The following is a 20,387-nucleotide window of genomic DNA, read 5'->3' as shown; positions in this document are numbered from 1 at the left end:
CAGATCACACATATGCGATATATATAGTGTGTATATATATATATATATATATATATATATATATATATATATATATATATATATATATATATATGCCTGGTGTAATAATGAAAATGAATGTCAAAAAATTAAGACAAAAAAAGGCTCTGACAAAAACTTTCTTTAAATGTGTATGAATTTTGTCAGCAAATTGTTTTTGAAAATGACCGATATGGGTAACCATAAAAATGTTTAATATCGGCGGTAGTTCTTGGGAAAAAAAAAAAATCGAATAACTTAACTCAGTAAAAGCTATTATTTAATAAAGACAGCATTTCAAACATCAGAAAATAAAATGTTTAGGTTTGTAAGGCATGAAAACAAAAGTACAGTACATGATCAACAGTGCACTACTGACTGTAATTCTTGCTTGTGTATTAACCTCTTAGCCTCTTTTTAATTTTCTTTCTCTTTTATGTGCGATAGATAAGATGGTATCCTCAAGAGCCAGTGTCAGCCATGCCACCCTGTCGAGGCTTAAAGATTTCAGCTGCCCCGGGAGCTCAGAGAGCCGAGTCTCCGATCAGGTTATAAGGATGGAAGTGGAACCTTCAGACTCTGCAAAAGCTGAGAGTTCTGCCCAACAACAACACAGTGTAATGAATTCCTACAATGAATTGGTGGAAGAGGTCAAAGAAGAGCCTATTAAGATTAAACAGGTTTGATTCTATACAAAACTTGTATGTTTCAGAGTTGACCGTTGAAAGACTGTTGTTTGTCAGATCGCATGTTTATGAAGTACTTGATTTGCCACTTAAAGAAAACACAGCTAATCTCATTCTCAGTGTTTGCCAGAATGGCCATTATAACTGCTGATGTTTTTACTTTTTCTGTTTTCAGGAGTTTTCCTTTAGTCAGTTTGCTAAGAATACTGTGATCAAAAAGAGTTCAGAAGAGCCTGGTGTTCCCAACAGGAGAACCAAGACCATATACACTCCTCTAGAGGAACAGTACATGGAGATCAAAAAACAACATGCGGACACAGTGCTTTGCGTTGAGTGTGGCTACAAGTACAGGTTCTTCGGTGAGGATGCAGAGGTAATAACTAGAGCAGCCCATCACAAATAGCAGACATTGGTGATAAATTATCCTTTTAAAGGGTTAGTTTAGCCACATATGAATTCATCACCCTCATGTTGTTCCAAATCCATAAGACTTTTGCTCGTTTTTGAAACTTTTGTATAATTATTCAACCTAATATTTGTCTGACTTAAGGTACTTTAAGACAAACGCTTGTCTTATACAAAGAAAACACACTATTACTGCCTCAGCACTTGTGCATAAAATCATTATGCATTAGATTTTCAGTCTTCCTCAAAATACTTTAATTACACTTTAAAAAAAAAACAAGAATTTTTATTCTTAATCACTACTCATCAAAAAGATTCTATCACAAAGCAAAAATTAAGATATTTTTAATGAAACCTGAAAAATTCTGTCCCCTCACTGAAAGGCCTACAAAAAGTTCATAAAGAGAAAGTAAAAGTAATCCACATGAATTGGGCAGTTTAATCCAGAGAAACACAATTCCTTTAAATAATGAACAGATCACATACATAGACGTACATACATAGAGCTCATCAAATATAGTAAACAGAAGCTCAAACGAATTTTAAAATTATAATTTTATCGCTTTAATGCAATGACATTGACCTGTTGGCATAAGTTATCATTTTAGACTATGAGAGTCTTACCCATGTGTGTTTTTATTTTTATTTTTTAGATCGCTGCAAAGGAGCTCAATATCACTTGTCATCTGGACCATAACTTCATGACGGCCAGCATCCCTACTCATCGCCTATTTGTGCATGTTCGGCGACTGGTCTCTCAGGGCTATAAGGTCACTGATATTCTTTTAATTACAATATGCTGTAAATTTGTCACATAGACACAAGTAAATCTATAAAATTTCTGTGATTTCTGTTACCATAACAGTGTTTTCATGCCTAAAATGCCTAAACACAAACATTCCAAATATTAAAAATAAAAGGATTGCGATGTAAAAGATTATTATTGTGTACGCCCACGCCTGCTTCACCTCAGGGGGGCTTTGGTGGAATCCGGCTTGTCCCGTAGATCTGTTTCCTCTCTGGAGAAGCATTCAGTCTTTGCTCAAATTATGTAAATAGCGACTCCGCCATGGTGCAAGCGCAACTGTCTTGATGAGACTCTGATTGGTTTTTTTGCACATTATGCCCAAAACACACCCATGATTCATTAAGAGATCAGGTACAACCCTTTTGGACCATGTGCCTGGCGCGCCAACTGTTTTTTCCATTGTTAAACTAGCAAAAGTGGATTCGGACACGCCATGCGCTTCAGACCATGCACTTAGATCGTTAAAATAGGGCCCGTTATTGCTGTTTTGTTGGTTTTGATTGATTCTATTGTCCTCATTTGTAAGTCACTTTGGATAAAAGAGTCTGCTATGAATGACTAAATGTAAATGTCATTGTTAGGTAGGTGTAGTCAAGCAGACCGAAACTACAGCCATCAAGGCCTCCGGCACCAACAAGAGTTCTCTATTCACACGGCAACTACATGCACTTTACACCAAATCCACGCTTGTGGGAGAAGGTATTGTTTGTGCTCTTACTCAGTAGATTCATTATTATTATACTTTTGAGATTGATTTCAATATACCCCTGTTGTTGACCAGCAGCACTCATTTGGATTGAAAAGATTTTTAATTTTTTTTTAAAGAAGTCTCATGTGTTTACCAAGGCTGCATTTGCGTGATCAAAAATACAGTAATATTGTGATACAATTTCAAATAACCGTTGTCTAGTTTAGTATATTTTATGTAAATTATTTCTGTGATGGCAAAGATGAATTTCCTGCATTATTACTTCTGTCTTCAATGTCACACGATCCTTCAGAAATCATCCTAATATGCTGATTTGGTGCTTAAGAAACATTTCTTATTATTAATATTGAAAAAAACTTGTTGCTTTATTTATTTATTGTGGAAACCATGATAAATTTTTCCAGGATTCTTTGTTGGATGGAAAGTTATAAATAACAGCATCGATTTGAAATGGAATGTAAAAGTCTTTAATGCCACGTTTGATCAATTGAATGCATCCTTGATGAATAAAGGTATTCAGTTCTTTCAAAATAAACTTAGTGAGCCCAAACTTTTGAAGGGAAGTGTATCTATTTACGAAATGGCCACAGTATCTGTTTTTAGGTAATACAGAGCCTGCAATGAATGATTTAATTGCCTTTTTCTCAGATGTGAATCCTCTGCTAAAGCTAGGAGATTTGGAGCAAGGTGAAGATGTGGTGCAGGACAGTGGCAACAGCTATTTAATGTGTGTGAACGAGAGTTTTGATAAACAGAGCAAGGAGCTGACTGTAGGGATGGTGGTAAGTCATTGTAGTGTCAATGTTGTAATACAACAGAGTGTTTTAGCGAGAAAGGTCTGGCTGCAGACTTGCACTCTCAGACTTGCACTCTCAGACACTTGCGCTTCCACTAGCGACGTCACTTGCAGTCTTTTTTATTTTGTTCTATTTATTTATTCTTTTTGTTTGAATCTCTCAACATTTTACAATAGTAGCCAGGTGGTGAAGACAAGAAAAAAAAGAAACTAAATTACGAAGTCACTTGCAATCGCCAAGCAATAATAAATGTAAAATGTTGAGAGATTCAAACAAAAATAATAAATAAATAGAAAAAAATAAAGACTGCAAGTGACGTTGCTAGCGGAAGTGCAAGTGTCTGAGAATGCAAGTCTGAGAGTGCAAGCGCAAGTCTGCAGCCAGACCCTTTTGGTTTTAGCTGGTTAAAACAATCCCATATTATTCTAACTTTTAATGCTCACTACTACAGCCCTGTCTTCCCTTTGGAATACAGGTGGTCCAGCCGAGCACTGGGGACCTGATGGTGGACTGTTTCAAAGATAATGTATCCCATTCAGAGCTGGAATCCAGGGTACTGAAAATACAACCTGTAGAGATCCTGGTGCCTTCGGACCTTTCAGAGGCGACTGAGAGGTTATTACGCAACATTGCTCTGTCCAGGTAAATATTCTTGTTGTACAGAACATTTTATATTTTTTCATTTAGAGACCTTATTGTGATGATTGTGAACATGTTTGTGTGATGCTGCATTGTAGATGGTTTATAATAGGGCTGCAACAGCTAATTGTTTAATCGATTATGAAAACAACCAACAACTAATTTTATTATTGATGACTCATGCCTAAATGCTGTGCACAAAAACTCCAGTCACATCATATTACAGCAGTGAACAATGCATTTCCATGAACAGAATGAGGACACAGAGGGAGCTGCTGTGGAATAAGTGCTACCTAGCTTCCCAAAACATGAGAATTCTTTATTAAATGCTTCAAACATCCTTGTAAGCATATCGTTTAATGAGGCATGAGCTGTCAGGTACTCAGGGAATGTGTGTTCCTGTATTTTAATTTTAACACTTAGTTTGTGTTTCTGTTTTACTTTATCATTTTACATTATAGATTTAAACGGCCTTTCAGCATTAAAAGAACCAATAAGCTGTTTTTATATATTGTAAGGCTTTTTTTTTTTTTTTTTACATTTGTTGTACATCAGCATAGACTACACATAGATACAATCACTATGCTTGTTGTTATAGCCTTTAATTTGCACATTGTTTGAAGGAAACACTGAAATAGCTTATTTCATCGTTTTCCCCCCCAGTAAAAACACAAAATAATGTTTTTTCTGATTAATCAGCCAATTGAAGAAAGAATCTACAGATTAATTGATTTACAAAATAATCGTTAGGTGCAGCCCTAGTTTATTACTCATCTTCAGTTAGTGTACATGATAGCAAACACTAGCCATGTAACTGATCCATTTTTTATTTGCACCAATCTTAATTATGTTTTTTGTTGTTCGTTCTTCAGTTTATTTTCTCTTCTAGTTTTTTTTAAAATTATGCTTTCTGTGAGTGTGTGGAGGCTGTATTCCAAATTATATAACGATTGCTTAAATTACTTCTCAATCCTTGAAGTCCATACCAAAAATGCATCTTTGCTAATAATTAAAACCTTCTGTTATGGAGGAAGTCTTCTCTCAATGCTTTCAAATTGTTTTGAATTTGTGAACGGATAAGCTTTGCAACTCATAGTGACTAGCAATTGTTGACTGTCACCACTAGATGTCAGTAAATGACTATCACCTTTTAACTGACATCATGTTTCATTGCCTGTGAGAATATTTTGTTCTTTTTTTAAAGTTATGTTGTTTACCTGTGCTAAGCCACAGAAATCCATCCTATTTATTTTTATGTACACGCAAAGTTAAGTATACATATACACAGACTGCAAATAACGTGTATGTTCTACCCTACACAATCAAGTGCACTTTCTGCTCCTATTTTTCTGTGCCACAGTAGGATACCTCAAATTGAGAAGAATTCTATGAGGGTGCGCTGCAAGGCTGGCAGTATTTCCCTCTTAGTTTAACTCAAACTTCTTTTAAATACCCAGCCAGACTTTGTTGGCTGTTTCAGTGCCTGTGGCCATATGTAGACAAGGTTGCTCAACATAGCTAAGTAGAATGGATGGTATTCATTAGGGCTGAGCTGGTGCTGGTGCTTCATCACTCAGTAGTGTCTGCATTAAATTGCTGGACACAGCTTTTAACTGATACAGGATAGTGTTTTTTTGTGGTTTTGCTGTAAAAAAAAAATGCTTGGGTATAATCCAGGTGATGGTATGGTATCTAGTTACAGCACTGGGGCACAAGTTGGTGCACTCTCAGTACTAGGTTGCTTCAGGAAGGGTATCCGGTGTAAAATAATGGATAATTCCATTGAGGCGATCCCTAATGGGAACAGCTGAAGGAGAGAGAGAGAAAGAAAGAGAATGTATGGTATCTAGATGTAGATTGAATTATTCCTCCATTACAGAGAATGAATTCAGTGTACATCTAGATCACAAATAATTTAATTAAAAACCCTATGCATTTCACATGCAGGTGTAAAGAAGAATCCTGCAAAAGTAATTCCAAAACTCAGTAGAACTGTGTGTGCATCTGAGACTGCTTTACAGCTTTTCCATTGGCTGACCCAACCACGTTTCTCCTTAAATAAGTCTTGGAGTGCTAGTATGAACTAATGTGTTACTTTATTTTTCTTGGATTTCCCAAATGAGTGAAATTTGGCTTGTTATGAAGACCAATCCACATCTTCGCACGTAATTTTCATAATTTTAAAAGCAGTCAGAAACGCATTGACTGTTACATTGGCCTAACTTTAGACTGATGAACATGTCTAGATGGTCCTTTATCCAGACAGCTCTTATTACACTCTGTAATGTTTTCGCATGTAGGATAAGTAAGTAGGCTGAAGGCAGAAATAATACCTGCAAATCCAAGAGAACCACATACTGAATACTCACTGGCTGCCTGAAAATGTTCCTTGTTTTTTTTCACCTTGTGATTGTTATCGTCTGGAGTCACAGGTAACATTTATTTGATAAATTGGGGTGCTATTTTTTCACCCTAGTGATCAGGCCATCTAGAGTTCCTCTGGAACACATCTGAGAACAGCTGGTTTTCACTCCTAATCCACCCCAGAGCCAGTTCCTTGCTAATTTTCTGTGATTTCACTCTTTGGAAGAAGATCTAGTTAAAATTTTCCCTGGTGGTCACTGAGATCCATACTTGAGCTCAAAAGTAGGGCTGTCACTACTCACTACCGATTATTTTGGTAATCGAGTAATCGGTCGATTATCCTGACCTTTAATCAAGTAATCAAATAATTTTTGTGGTAATAAAAATGGACCTTAGCGAACAATAGACTTTAAAATGACTTAAAATATAGATATAGCAGCAATTAGGCAATAATAATTGGTTCAAATAAAATATCAAAAACAAATAATCATGTGTTTTTATTTAACAAAATAGTTAAAATATATAATGTAATAAAACAATACAATTGTAACTTATATATTATGTATTACATCAAATGCCCTTCAAATTCAATTTACAGTGTGATCAAGTGTAAAAACAATCAATATTATGACTGAACAACATTTAATTAAAATGTCCTCTTAATCTTTAATATTTGGCCACTTCTTTATGATAGAAATGCCACTCATTTCTTGAACAAGAACATGGAGATCAAAACATGCAAACTCAGAGCGAGGGTTTAAACTTTTATTTTGAAATGGCAATGAACAGTTAGCATATTTACAAAGGCAATGATATCTTCTCCTGTGTTGGCGTATGTTTATAAATGATTGACCTTATGGATCTGATAGAATGGTGCGCATTGTTCCCAGATGAACATTATAAGCGTCTCAGACTCACATTATATGCTAAGATGGAGTTTGAGATGGTCCGTGTATATAAGAGAACTGTTTGTGTGGAGCAGCATTTACTGTGAATGTAGGCACTCTGAGATGCACGTAACCTACATGCATAAAGCACATATTAAACCCGCAGCACATATATTTAATTGCTTCATAGCCTTTGTGAACTCACAACAGCACATGCTTTATTATTAGGGATGCACTGAAATGAAAATTCTTAGCCGAAGCCGAAGCTGAAGCTGAACAAAATGAAACACTGGGCCGGAGGCTGAATACCAAATACCGAACACGGTTTTTCTGCATTTTTCCACCCATGTAGGCCTATTTTGCCATTTTTTTCACCATTGCATAAATTAAATAGCCAAAATGTGCTTTTTACTGTTTTGTCCTGCTTTTCAAATAAAAAATTAATTGCAAAACAACAATTTAAAAATATTTACTCAAAGGGGTCATATGATGCTTTTTTTTAAAGATCATTATTTGGTGTATTGGGTGTAACAGAATATGTTGACATGCTTTAATGTTCAAAACACACATTATTTTTCAAATATTGTACATTATTGTAGGTCCTCTATGCCCCGCCTCTCTCAAACGCTTCGTTTTCTACAAAGTCCCTCCTTCCGACAAGCGCAGTCTGCTCTGATTGGCCAGCTGACCCAGTGCATTGTGATTGGCCGAACATCGCAAGCACTTGTCGGAAACGTAACGCCCCTTACCATAATCGCGAGCTTCAGCTTTCAAAATCAATGTAAAGCCCGAGCCCGAAAGGGGAACAGAGTCGCGTGACAGACACAGTGATGAAGCTGGTATGTGTTTGCAGTACACAAGCCACGGTTAAGACAACTGACTCCACCGTGATGTGACCCCCACCTCCCCCCCCTCTCGCGTGCGTGCGCGCACGCTCTCTCGCTCGCTCGCTCTCGCACACACACACACGATGCGCAAAACTCCTCATTTGAACAGTCAAGTCAGCTTATAACACTCCAAAGAGAAAGGAAAACTTTAAATCGCATCATATGACCCTTTAACACTGAATATTTTTTTAACATTCTAGCAGACATTATACCAACAAAGCACAATTTAACTTAAAATTAATAAGCTGGTAAAATAATATTTTTTGGCAATTTTTGAGACTTGAATCAGGCATGTATGTTTTACTGTACAAAAAGGCAGCCTTGCTGAGCAAAAGAGAATTATTTAAAAAAACTAACATGTCAAACAACCAATCACAGTTCGTTTTGTTTCAGCGTCATGTTTCGGGGCGTGGAAATGTCGCCACAATAACAGACCGGTGTGTAAAACTCTCGGACGTACTTTAAAGATTGTGTGCCGCGAACTTTAAATATTTCACATACTTTTGAAAATCCAGCGTTTAGTTGATCTTGATAAGCGCTTCTCGTCACAGTTGTAAACACGGCGGCTTTCTTCCGTCGTGAGGGGGTTTGGCGTCACGCCTTCTTTGTTTCTAGGCGGAACGTTAAAGAACGCGACGCGTCTCCCGGAAATCCTGTAGAATTCAACCAATCCTATGACGACTTCGAAACTCCTGAAGTGTTTCCACTTTTGTGTGGCATATGCATCAGTCGTTTAGCCAACGTTCCGTGGGCGTGACGTCTGAGGCTGAGACTAATGGAGTTGTTGCTTTTTCTCAGCTTTTATTTTGGCAGAAACCCGCAGGAAGATCTCAGTGCTTCTTTTTGTTGACAACAGCATGCAGATTTATAAATGATTCTCATTACGAATTTGGGAAGATGTTTGTCGCACGTATCACAATGTCACATGCTTTTAAAAAAATTCACAAAAATGTTACTGAGCAACTGTCGAGTAACACCGTTTCAGCGCAGGTTTCTCATGCAATTCGTGCGTGCATTAGAAAATATAACATTCTGCAGTTTATTTACTAATGGTTTGAGGCCATTTTGCGATTTCAATCATCATACAGTAGCCTAACCACCAGCATCAGCCACCTCTTCTTCTCATCGGAGACATGTGATGCAGCACTAAACAGTCTCTTGCTGTCGGTGCTTCGTGCTTGTAATGATTTCTGCGTCTTTCTCTTATAGTTTTAAATACTTTCACACTGCCGACATGTTTGCTGCATTAGTGCGTGCCTCTATTTGATCGTAAATCGCATCATATGACCCTTTAACACTGAATATTTTTTTAACATTCTAGCAGACATTATACCAACAAAGCACAATTTAACTTAAAATTAATAAGCTGGTAAAATAATATTTTTTGGCAATTTTTGAGACTTGAATCAGGCATGTATGTTTTACTGTACAAAAAGGCAGCCTTGCTGAGCAAAAGAGAATTATTTAAAAAAACTAACATGTCAAACAACCAATCACAGTTCGTTTTGTTTCAGCGTCATGTTTCGGGGCGTGGAAATGTCGCCACAATAACAGACCGGTGTGTAAAACTCTCGGACGTACTTTAAAGATTGTGTGCCGCGAACTTTAAATATTTCACATACTTTTGAAAATCCAGCGTTTAGTTGATCTTGATAAGCGCTTCTCGTCACAGTTGTAAACACGGCGGCTTTCTTCCGTCGTGAGGGGGTTTGGCGTCACGCCTTCTTTGTTTCTAGGCGGAACGTTAAAGAACGCGACGCGTCTCCCGGAAATCCTGTAGAATTCAACCAATCCTATGACGACTTCGAAACTCCTGAAGTGTTTCCACTTTTGTGTGGCATATGCATCAGTCGTTTAGCCAACGTTCCGTGGGCGTGACGTCTGAGGCTGAGACTAATGGAGTTGTTGCTTTTTCTCAGCTTTTATTTTGGCAGAAACCCGCAGGAAGATCTCAGTGCTTCTTTTTGTTGACAACAGCATGCAGATTTATAAATGATTCTCATTACGAATTTGGGAAGATGTTTGTCGCACGTATCACAATGTCACATGCTTTTAAAAAAATTCACAAAAATGTTACTGAGCAACTGTCGAGTAACACCGTTTCAGCGCAGGTTTCTCATGCAATTCGTGCGTGCATTAGAAAATATAACATTCTGCAGTTTATTTACTAATGGTTTGAGGCCATTTTGCGATTTCAATCATCATACAGTAGCCTAACCACCAGCATCAGCCACCTCTTCTTCTCATCGGAGACATGTGATGCAGCACTAAACAGTCTCTTGCTGTCGGTGCTTCGTGCTTGTAATGATTTCTGCGTCTTTCTCTTATAGTTTTAAATACTTTCACACTGCCGACATGTTTGCTGCATTAGTGCGTGCCTCTATTTGATCGCGTTTTTTTGCTGTTTTCGGCCGTATAATTTTGATTGCCGAACATTCGGTGCATTCCTACATTATGGTTTTTAAATGGTTTAAATAATTTTGTGCAGCCTTAGAAAATGGTATAATATGCTTTTCATGGATTCTTGTCCGTGGAATAGGCGCCACTTCCGTCAATGGACATGGGCAAATTGCAATCAACAGCTTTTTATGATCGTGTACTCAAATTTATTCGAGGAATCATGACAGCCCTACTCAAAAGGGCATGTTTTTTAGGGTCGGAGAACGTTGACAGTTTTTATTGTAAAATTGATTGAGGGGGATTTGAACTGAAATTCATTTAACATTCACTCAGCCTCTTGCTGTTGTCATCTGAAAGACCTTAACCAACCCTGCTCCTTGAGGTCTGCCTTCCTGTAGATTTTAGCTTCAACCCTAATAGAACAAACTTGTACCAGCTAATTAAGGTGTTTAGGATTGCTTGAAGGCAAATAGGTTGCAGCAGAGTTGGAACTGCACAAAAGGGTATTTCTCCAGGAGCAGGTTTGGCTGCCCATGTTTTGGAGGAAATCTGCAAAACAGGTCAGAAAAACATTAACTATGGCGGTCTGACATTTCCTTCAGATGACCTTTCCAGCAGATCCAGTGATGTGCAGTCCTCAAACTGCAAAAAGTGGTGGTTAAATGCAGGCCTCCACAACACCTTGCTGCTTGTCAGATGAAGGCAATTTGCCTGTTCTTTGTTAACAGCCTGTTATTGGGATAGAGGTAGATTTGTAAGATTGTGAAACATGGATTCTGTACTTACTGGTCCTGTATCCAGAAATGCCTACTTCCCTTCTATATTGTAGGCGAAAACATGTTACAAATAGTATGTCTGAATTCACAGTGTTCATAAAACAGTAGGCAAAAAGTACCCAGATGACCTACTACTTCCAGCAAGATTCTGAAGTGCCTATCCAATGGACACTTAAGATTTATTTTTGGCATTTTGAATTTTATTTGCTAGGACAGTAATTAGACAGGAAGCGAAGCTAAAGAGGTAGAGTGGGGACGGAATCGGCAAAGGTCCGCGAGCCGGGACTCGAACACGGGACGCCCAAAGCACAATGGTGCTACATGTCGACCCTCTGCCCACGAGGCTATCGGCGCCGATTCACTGGACACTTTACTATCCCATGAGGTCATTGGAGAGGAGTTGAATGACAGTGAACACAACTGATTTATAATAGTATTTTTGTCATAGATTGATTATATATTTTTTCAATTGTTATTTTTCTTTAAAATGAAATTTATCTACTATAATTAGTAGATTGTGTTTAACACACAAAACAGTGATGATCAGGTCAACACACTGAGGTGCTAGTATCGGATCAGTATCGGTATCGGCCGATACACGGCTCACTTCATCTGATATTTGTTGGGCTCAGAGCAACCATCTGCATGTTTCATGAACATTATGAAATGAAATCATGTTTTGGAGGGAAAAAAGGTCAATATTTTCAAATGTGTCAGGTGTTCTAATAATTTTGGCCACCACTGTATGGTATTCAGTACTTCCTCTTGCAATTATATATTTGGGTAATTATACCGTTTATAAATTGTGGGTATCAGGGAGCCTCTATTAATATGCGGGGCATTAAAATTCGCTTTTGTATGCGAGCTCGCTCCCAACACAGAGATCCCTGAACATCACCTCCGTTAACATGACCGTAACAGTATTTAATATATACTGTAACAACACGTGGAGTGTGCATGAGAGAGCGGTTTCTGCGCTGAATGCCGTGATGAGTTTAACAACACTCGCTGCGTGGATCATAGTTCATATCCGGATCGAAGCAAGTGTGTTTCAAATTTTGTGAACATATTTCATAATCTCTCATGCTCCAAATACATCATGCACATATCATGTCTTCTTCAAATTAAATATTCGCAAATAAGGGCGCTGATACAGTGGTATGTCTGATCATGAACGTGATGACACGTCAAATTATTGTGATACACAGCAAACAATGATATAGACTGAAAATTCAAAGAAGAGTAAACCAAAAGTAACTGCCTTTATTCTTTCTGTTTTAAGGATATTTTAATCATTTGTCTGTGTAATGTGTGTGTTGTAGATCTGTGTTTTATTGGTTGTTTTCTACCCTTTTCCCACCCTCTACACTCTCACTTTTCCACAGCTTTTGTTTTCTGGAGTCTTTTTCAGATCTAAGGTGTGAAAGACCAGTGCTGTAACGGGGGTTTCATGAGACTTTAAGGACAATAATGACAGTTGAAGAACCACCTCAATTGAACCTTAAAAGCAAGTTGTATTGCACCAGGGAATAATGGCTACTAACTGGCTGGCATCTAGTGCTGCATCTAAAAAAGGGTGTTGAACAATTAGAAAATCAACATGTTTTCACATTGTATTCACCAACACATTTTCAACACTGCATTCATATGTCCAAACAGTAGAACAGGGGTGTCCAATCCTGCTCCTGAAGGCCAATATACTGAAGAGTTTATCTTCAGCCAGTTCCAACACACTTGTTGGTGCTGGCTTAGATTCTGCACTTGCTGGGAGTCCCGACAGGTGGCCAAGGGTCATCACAAAGCCGAACCTAGTAACTTCCTGAGGAAAAAGAGAAATGACCATTGCAGTCCTGAGAGAGACACTGCTCAGTTGACAGGGGCAACATCTCTTGTTTTGGCTTTTAAATGAGACAGATGTTGTTGATTTATTTTTGACTCGCTCATCACTGTGACTGTGATCATTGTTGCCAAGGGCAATGCTTAAAGGTACTAAGAGGACTGAGGAAGGTAATAGATTAAATTAGTGAGGAGCATATACTCCAGGCAAGAATGCAGCCTCCCCATCAGACTCGATCTATATCTTTCTGTACTGTCCCATTTGTACTGCTGAAAATACTGTGTCTTTGTGGTGTTTTCAGAAAATTTGTTTGAGAATCCCAACCAACCCAACATGGTGACACCAATGGTAAGAGTTTGGAGGTGGGTTTGCTTGAGCAATGGCAGACAGAGAGACCTGTTTAATAAACAGTCATTGTTTTTGCAGTCCTGATAGGTGTAATTTTGCAGAAATTTCACACCTAAGCTTTAATTGTCCTGATCACACTCACAGTCTCAACTATTCTTTTCATAATTATGGGCTTTCAGTCATGTTCTCCCGGTCTTTGTCTTGTCTCCAGCTGCTACTTTTTTGCCTCACTTTACCTCTTAATGGTGCTAGAAAATCTGGGGGGAAAAGAAGCATGAAGCATAATTATATATCAAGGTGTTTAAAGGTTAAAGCCTCTGACCTATCCACCTGAACAACTGTCAAATCACTGCGTAGGCATTTATGTCTGCAAACAAGCTTTAAAGGGCACTGTTGTTAGATAGCTTAAACTTAAGACTTGTTAAAATGAAGTGTGTGTACTATGCAGGTTTGCACAAGTGCTGTCGGTAAGGCTCCATTCTATCAAGTGATGGTTTATGTTTGTTTTTATATGGAAGTAGGAAATTAATGGCACCTTGGAAAGTTGAAAATGAAAATTCTGTCATTAATTACTCACCCTCATGTTGTTCCAAACCTGTACCTTTGTTCATCTTCGGAACACAAATTAAGATATTTTTATTGAAATCCAAGTGCTTTCTGACCCTCCATAGTCAGCAACGAAGCTACCACGTTCAAGGCACAGAAAGGTAAGGACATCGTTAAAATAATCCATGTGATTATTGATAATCACATGATAATCATTCTTTTTGTTTCTTTGCGCACAAAAAGTATTCTCGTAGCTTCATAAAATTAAGGTTGAACCACTGATGTCACATGGACTATTTTAACGATGTTCTTACTACCTCTCTGGGCTTTGTGGTAGTTGCGTTGCTGTCTATGCAGGGCCAGAAAGCTCTAGGATTTAATCAAAAATATCTTAATTTGTATTCTGAAGATGAACAAAGGTCTTATGGATTTGGAACAATATGAGGGTGAGTAATTAATGACAGAATTTTCATTTTTGGATGTACTATCCCTTTAAAATCTGCACCCACTTAATGGAACCTTCGTATTTTCCTATTTCTAAAATACTGATTATGGGGAGCCAATTTATCATCATTGTTACAATCTCACATTTGTTCTCCATTTTTCCATTCCATTCTTCATGTTGCTGAAAATACTATTCAGCAGTACAGACTAATGTAAGGTATACTGGTTTCCACTGCCAACCATGTGCTGTGTGCTTCAGTTCTCAGGGGTGTGATAGTGAGAGAGGGACCATAGCAGCTGTTGCCAAGTGGTTGCAGTGCTGTGGGTTAATGAGAGCCTCAGGGGAATTGCAGGTGGTGTGTTGAAGGTGCCACTGCCATCAATTTCTCCCAGTGCGTACTGGTTACTTGAAATGGATTCTGAATGCTCCTCTGCCGTACCGATCAAACTACTTTAGTTTATTCATATACAACACAATCACGCTTCATTGCAGGATTTTGTCTGTTGTTTATTCCTTAAAATAACTTGGCAAATTTTCTCCTGTTTTCATTATTTGGCTTTGATGGCCAATGAGGGTAATAAAGTTTCTACATTGAGGGTTGGAACTGGTCTTTGAATTAGTTACCTTTCAGGTAAAGCATCTGTTGGCGAGCTGTCAGGGCAAGAATAAACATTGAGATACAAACAGTAAAAAAGTACAACCAGCACACATGTATGCAAATAATATAATGCAAAGTTTTAACCCAATCTTTCATGACCATGTACATTTTGTTACATTTTTTAACAAGGAAGGATGTGCCATTTACATTGAAGCATTTTTAAATGGGTAGTTCACCCAAAAATTAATATTTTTTTGTCATTATTTACTCACCCTCATGTCGTTCCAAACCTGTATGAATGTCTTTCTTATGTTGAACATAAAAGAAGATATTGTGAAGAATGCTGGTAATCGAACAGTTGATGGTCCCCATTGACTTCCATAATATTTCTTTCCCTACTATGGAGGTCAGTGGGGACCAACTGTTTGGTTCTTCAGAATTCTTTAAAATATCTTGTTTTGTGCTCAACATAAGAAACAAACAGATTTGGAATGACATGAGGGTGAGTAAATTATAACAAAATTTTTATTTTTGGGTGAACTATCCCTACATTTACATTGAAGCATTTTTAAATGGGTAGTTCACCCAAAAATTAATATTTTTTTTGTCATTATTTACTCACCCTCATGTCGTTCCAAACCTGTATGAATGTCTTTCTTATGTTGAACATAAAAGAAGATATTGTGAAGAATGCTGGTAATCGAACAGTTGATGGTCCCCATTGACTTCCATAATATTTCTTTCCCTACTATGGAGGTCAGTGGGGACCAACTGTTTGGTTCTTCAGAATTCTTTAAAATATCTTGTTTTGTGCTCAACATAAGAAACAAACAGATTTGGAATGACATGAGGGTGAGTAAATTATAACAAAATTTTTATTTTTGGGTGAACTATCCCTTTAATGGATCAAAATGTTGACAAACTGATTTATGGCAGTAATGCATACTGTAACTAGTTGAGAGACTATATAGAATATTTGTACTTGGATAAATTAAATTAGTTCACTTCTGAATGAAAATTTCCTCATAATTTGCTCACCCCCATGTCATCCAAGATGTTCATGTCTTTCTTTCTTCAGTCGAAAAGAAATTAAGGTTTTTGAGGAAAACATTCCAGGGTTTTTCTCTATATAGTGGACTTCAGTGGGGTTCACTGGGTGGAAGGTCCAACTTGCAGCTTCAGTGCAGCTTCAAAGCGTTCTACACGATCCCAGACGAGGAATAAGGGTCTTATCTAGCGAAACTATCGGTAATTTTCTAAAAAAGAATAAAAATTATATACTTTTTAACCTCAAACGCTCGTCTTGTGTAGCTCTGCAATGCGCATAGGTATTCTGTGCAGTCCCATTCGAAACAGTTAGGGTAGGTCGAAAAACTCCCATCTCATTTTCTCCTCCAACTTCAAAATCGTCCTACATCGCTGCATAAGTACCGACCCAGTGTTTACAAAGTGAACGTGCAAAGAACGATAAAACAGCGATGTAGGACAATTTAGAACGATTTTGAAGTTGGAGGAGAAAATGAGATGGGAGTTTTTCCGATATACCCTAACTGTCATGAACCGGAATGCACAGAGTTCACGCAGAATTAGACAAGACGAGCGTTTGAGGTTAAGAAGTATATAAATAGTAAATTTTTTTTTTTAGAAAATGACAGATAGTTTCGCTAGATAAGACCCTTATTCCTCGTCTGGGATCGTGTAGAACGCTTTGAAGCTGCACTGAAGCTGCAAGTTGGACCTTCCACCCAGTGAACCCCACTGAAGTCCACTATATAGAGAAAAACCCTGGACTGTTTTCCTCAAAAACCTTAATTTCTTTTCGACTGAAGAAAGAAAGACATAAAGATCTTGGATGACATGGGGGTGAGAAAATTATGAGAATTTTAATTCAGAAGTGAACTAATCCTTTAATTTCTCACTGCAAGAGTATTTAAAATGAAGACAAAACAGTGATCAAAATGACCTAAGATATTGCCTTCTCTAAAGCATGTATATAAATCTTATTGTTAAGAAAAAAGGCCATAGACATATTATGAGCCAGCTACCTCTTGTGACTGTGTTTGCATAGTTGTGATTTGTGGGAACAGTCACCCATGGGCACAATACCGTTTTAAATTAATTATTACTATTTATTTTTTTCAGCAAGTCGATTACACTGTTGGGGAAGATAAAGCTGGCTGCACACTTACATAGGCCACATATGTTCATTGGTTGCCCCAGCAACAGCACAGAGATGCAAAGAAAGCCTGCGTCCTTGAGATCTCTGTGGTGTTGAATGGTGGGGAAGCAAAAGTGAATGGACTGATGGTGAAGTACGTGTGTGTGTGTGTGTGTGTGAGAGAGAGAGACTAATGTGCACCTTAAATGCACTGAGAAAATCCACTGGTATTGAAGGCTTTAGGATGAGACCAAAAAAACAGAATTCGTCTCTTCTTTGAATTTCTATTATGTAACTAGAATGTTAAGTAACCTTAATTAGTAATTTTACAAACATGTCAAGCTCATATTTCATCCTAAAATCAAAACAGAAAAAAAAAACATTTTTGAGCCAATTTTTGTTGTTGTAATTTTCTTTATAAATTGTGACATAACTTGAAAGTTAAGCATCCCCGCCTCAAATTTTCATTACTGTAATTTTATTTATTTATTTATTTATTTATTTATTGTAGTTCCTAAGGTGGTTCTCATTACATTCTCATTATTGTAATATAGTAATTATTACAATTCCAGGAAGGACTCATTTGATCACATTTGAAGACATTTGTGATGTTACAAAATATTCTTTTTACAAAAAAGCTTTTCTTTTGAACGTTTCTGTTCATTAAAGAATCCAAAAAAAATGTGTCATGGTTCTGCAAAAATATTAAGCAACACAACTGTTTTTACACTCATAATAACTAGAGATGTTTCTTGAGCAGCAAATTAGCATATTAGAATAATTTCTAAATTACCATGTTACTCTAAAGACTGGAGTAATGACAGCTGAAAAATATATTTATATTGAAATATAGTTATATAAGCCATGGTGCGCATAAGAGAGATGTCTTTCAAAAACATTAACAATCTTGTGAATGATAGTTTACATTGTTTTTATGTATCCATAAGGACAATAAATAATTGCACAACACAAATATTTAAGTCAAATAATATATACTATTTTTTAATATACAATGAGATTTTTTTGCATTAAGATGATAAGAATTGGGGTGAAAATTGGCTTATCCATTTAATTAGTTTTCTAAAAACCTAATTTTGTTTAGGCAAAATTTAATTTACATTTTCATCACACTGTGTTTATCAGCATGTAAGATCCATGGAAATCAAATCCATGATCATTGATAACTATTCTACTATAGTGAGCTTAAGGACCTGTACAGGAAAACTTTTTAATTTCTTATTTTTTTCCCTTTTTATGCGAGATTCACCCTTTTGCACGAACACTTTATGATCTATGATCATCTATAAAAAAAGATTTTCGATAAAATTTAAATTTTTGTGTCAATGTAAACAGTAATTTTACTTTTTTAATTTTTTTTTTAGAAGTGTAATATGGTACACAGAATATACAAAGTATGCAAGAACATTTTCCCGTTTCTCCTAGAGGTTTTAGCTGGTGCAGTTTCCTGTTGTCCTGTGTAAACCTACTGTTTGTCTCCTCTTTCAGTGTCCAAGCAGATGACCGAATTCGCATTGAGAAACGAGAAAGCTCCATGTTTGAATATCCAGCTGCAATGAGAATTATCAAAGATTTCTACAGAGACACCCTTCATCCAGCTGTGGGAAACCAGGAAAAGGGTAAATGGCTTTATCTTTGTCTCCTGTCTGTTTTTTGATGTCTGACCTCCAGTCATGATGAATCATCGGCTGGTCTTTAGGATAGAGATGTCTGCCCAAACTGATGTGAGGTCAGTGTGTTTAATTGAAAAATCATTCCCTCTAGGCAGAAGGGTGGCAGATCAATGTCTGCTGTCCTTTAGGCTGGACATGTGTAGGACAAAGGGTGATGGCTTTCCCTGGCAAGACGGGGGCTAAATCACCTTTTTGTCTTGTTCAGGACCCATTAATTGCACACAACAGACTCCCTCACCATCACTGAAAGCATCTCTGATGCTCCTTGCTTTGTATCTCAGATGCAGCTTGATTTCAGGTTCATTGAAAAATGTCTTTAGTCTAATTATTGTCCCCAAACACCTTCTGTCATGTTTATTGAAAATAGGGATGTCAGAAGCATCGGTGCTTCAATACCAAGTAGATTTTAAAATTAAAACAATGTAACAGTCCAGTGTTTTCTACAGTATTTGTGGCAAAAACCAGCATGATCATGAACACAAAGTTAAACCTGAATGGGGAAAATTGTGTAGGTAATTTATAATTTAAAGGGGTCATATGATGCGATTTAAATTTTTCCTTTCTCTTTGGAGTGTTACAAGCTCTTCGTGCATAAAGAAGAGCTGCAAAGTTGCAAAGACTAAAGTCTCAAATCCAAAGAGATATTCTTTATAAAAGTTAAGAGTCAATCACGCCTACCTAAAACGACTCGTTCTAACACACCCCCACATGTCTACGTCACGATGTGGAAAGATTTGCATAACACCGCCCAAATGTTCACGCAAAGAAAGAAGGCGTAACTTTTATTCTCGCTGTAGTATTGTTGTTGCCGCCATGTCGTGAAGGCGCTGTGTGTTTTGTTGTGAAAGCGAAATTACTTGGTTTGGCCTTCCAAAAGAGGACACAACGAGAAATCTGTGGTTAAGTTGTATTTACAACACTGTTCCGGAACAGTTCAACCCAAATATTCAGATGTGTGCTGCGCATTTTATGGAGGACGAGGACTGTTTCCTGGGAGAGTAGCTTACAATGCCAGTGTGTGTTTCTATAAAGTGGGGCAATTCCAACTTTGCAAGGACAGTCTGGTGCTTCTGACTCACAGCCTGTAAGTACGTTTTCATATTTAAAGGGGTCATATGATGCTGCTAAAAAGAAAATTATTTGGTGTATTTGGTGTAATGAAATGTGTTTATGCGGTTTAAAGTAAAAAAAACACATTATTTTCCACATACTGTACATTATTGTTTCTCCTCTATGCCTAATTTTGAATCTCCTCTAGTTTTGAAACGCGCCGATTTTTACAAAGCTCATCGGTCTGAAAAGCGAGGTGTGCTCTGATTGGCCAGCTATCTAGTGCGTTGTGATTGGCCGAATACCTCAAGCGTGTGACGGAAATGTTACGCCCCTTA

At 37.4% G+C, this 20,387-nt stretch overlaps 1 protein-coding gene across 2 annotated transcripts in view; it reads left to right on the top strand.

Moving 5' to 3' along the window:
- The window catches only part of msh3 (mutS homolog 3 (E. coli)), a 59,457-nt gene that overhangs the window by 1,064 nt on the left and 38,006 nt on the right, over positions 1–20,387 (top strand). Inside the window, exons 3-9 of one of the 2 annotated variants that reach the window (XM_016275326.1) lie at positions 466–698; positions 880–1,077; positions 1,763–1,879; positions 2,499–2,616; positions 3,275–3,408; positions 3,899–4,065; positions 18,815–18,945. In XM_016275326.1, coding sequence (XP_016130812.1) covers positions 466–698; positions 880–1,077; positions 1,763–1,879; positions 2,499–2,616; positions 3,275–3,408; positions 3,899–4,065; positions 18,815–18,945 — 1,098 coding nt within the window. Of the gene's footprint in view, positions 1–462; positions 699–879; positions 1,078–1,762; positions 1,880–2,498; positions 2,617–3,274; positions 3,409–3,898; positions 4,066–18,814; positions 18,946–20,387 lie in introns of both variants that reach the window. The other variant, XM_016275325.1, reaches the window with a different exon arrangement.

Source organism: Sinocyclocheilus grahami, unplaced genomic scaffold, assembly GCF_001515645.1.
Source record: "Sinocyclocheilus grahami isolate Dianchi unplaced genomic scaffold, SAMN03320097.WGS_v1.1 scaffold93.1, whole genome shotgun sequence".
Lineage (NCBI taxonomy): Eukaryota > Metazoa > Chordata > Actinopteri > Cypriniformes > Cyprinidae > Sinocyclocheilus > Sinocyclocheilus grahami.
The sequence above is the reverse complement of the archived record's forward strand: the minus strand, read 5'-3'. Positions and strand labels throughout refer to the sequence as shown.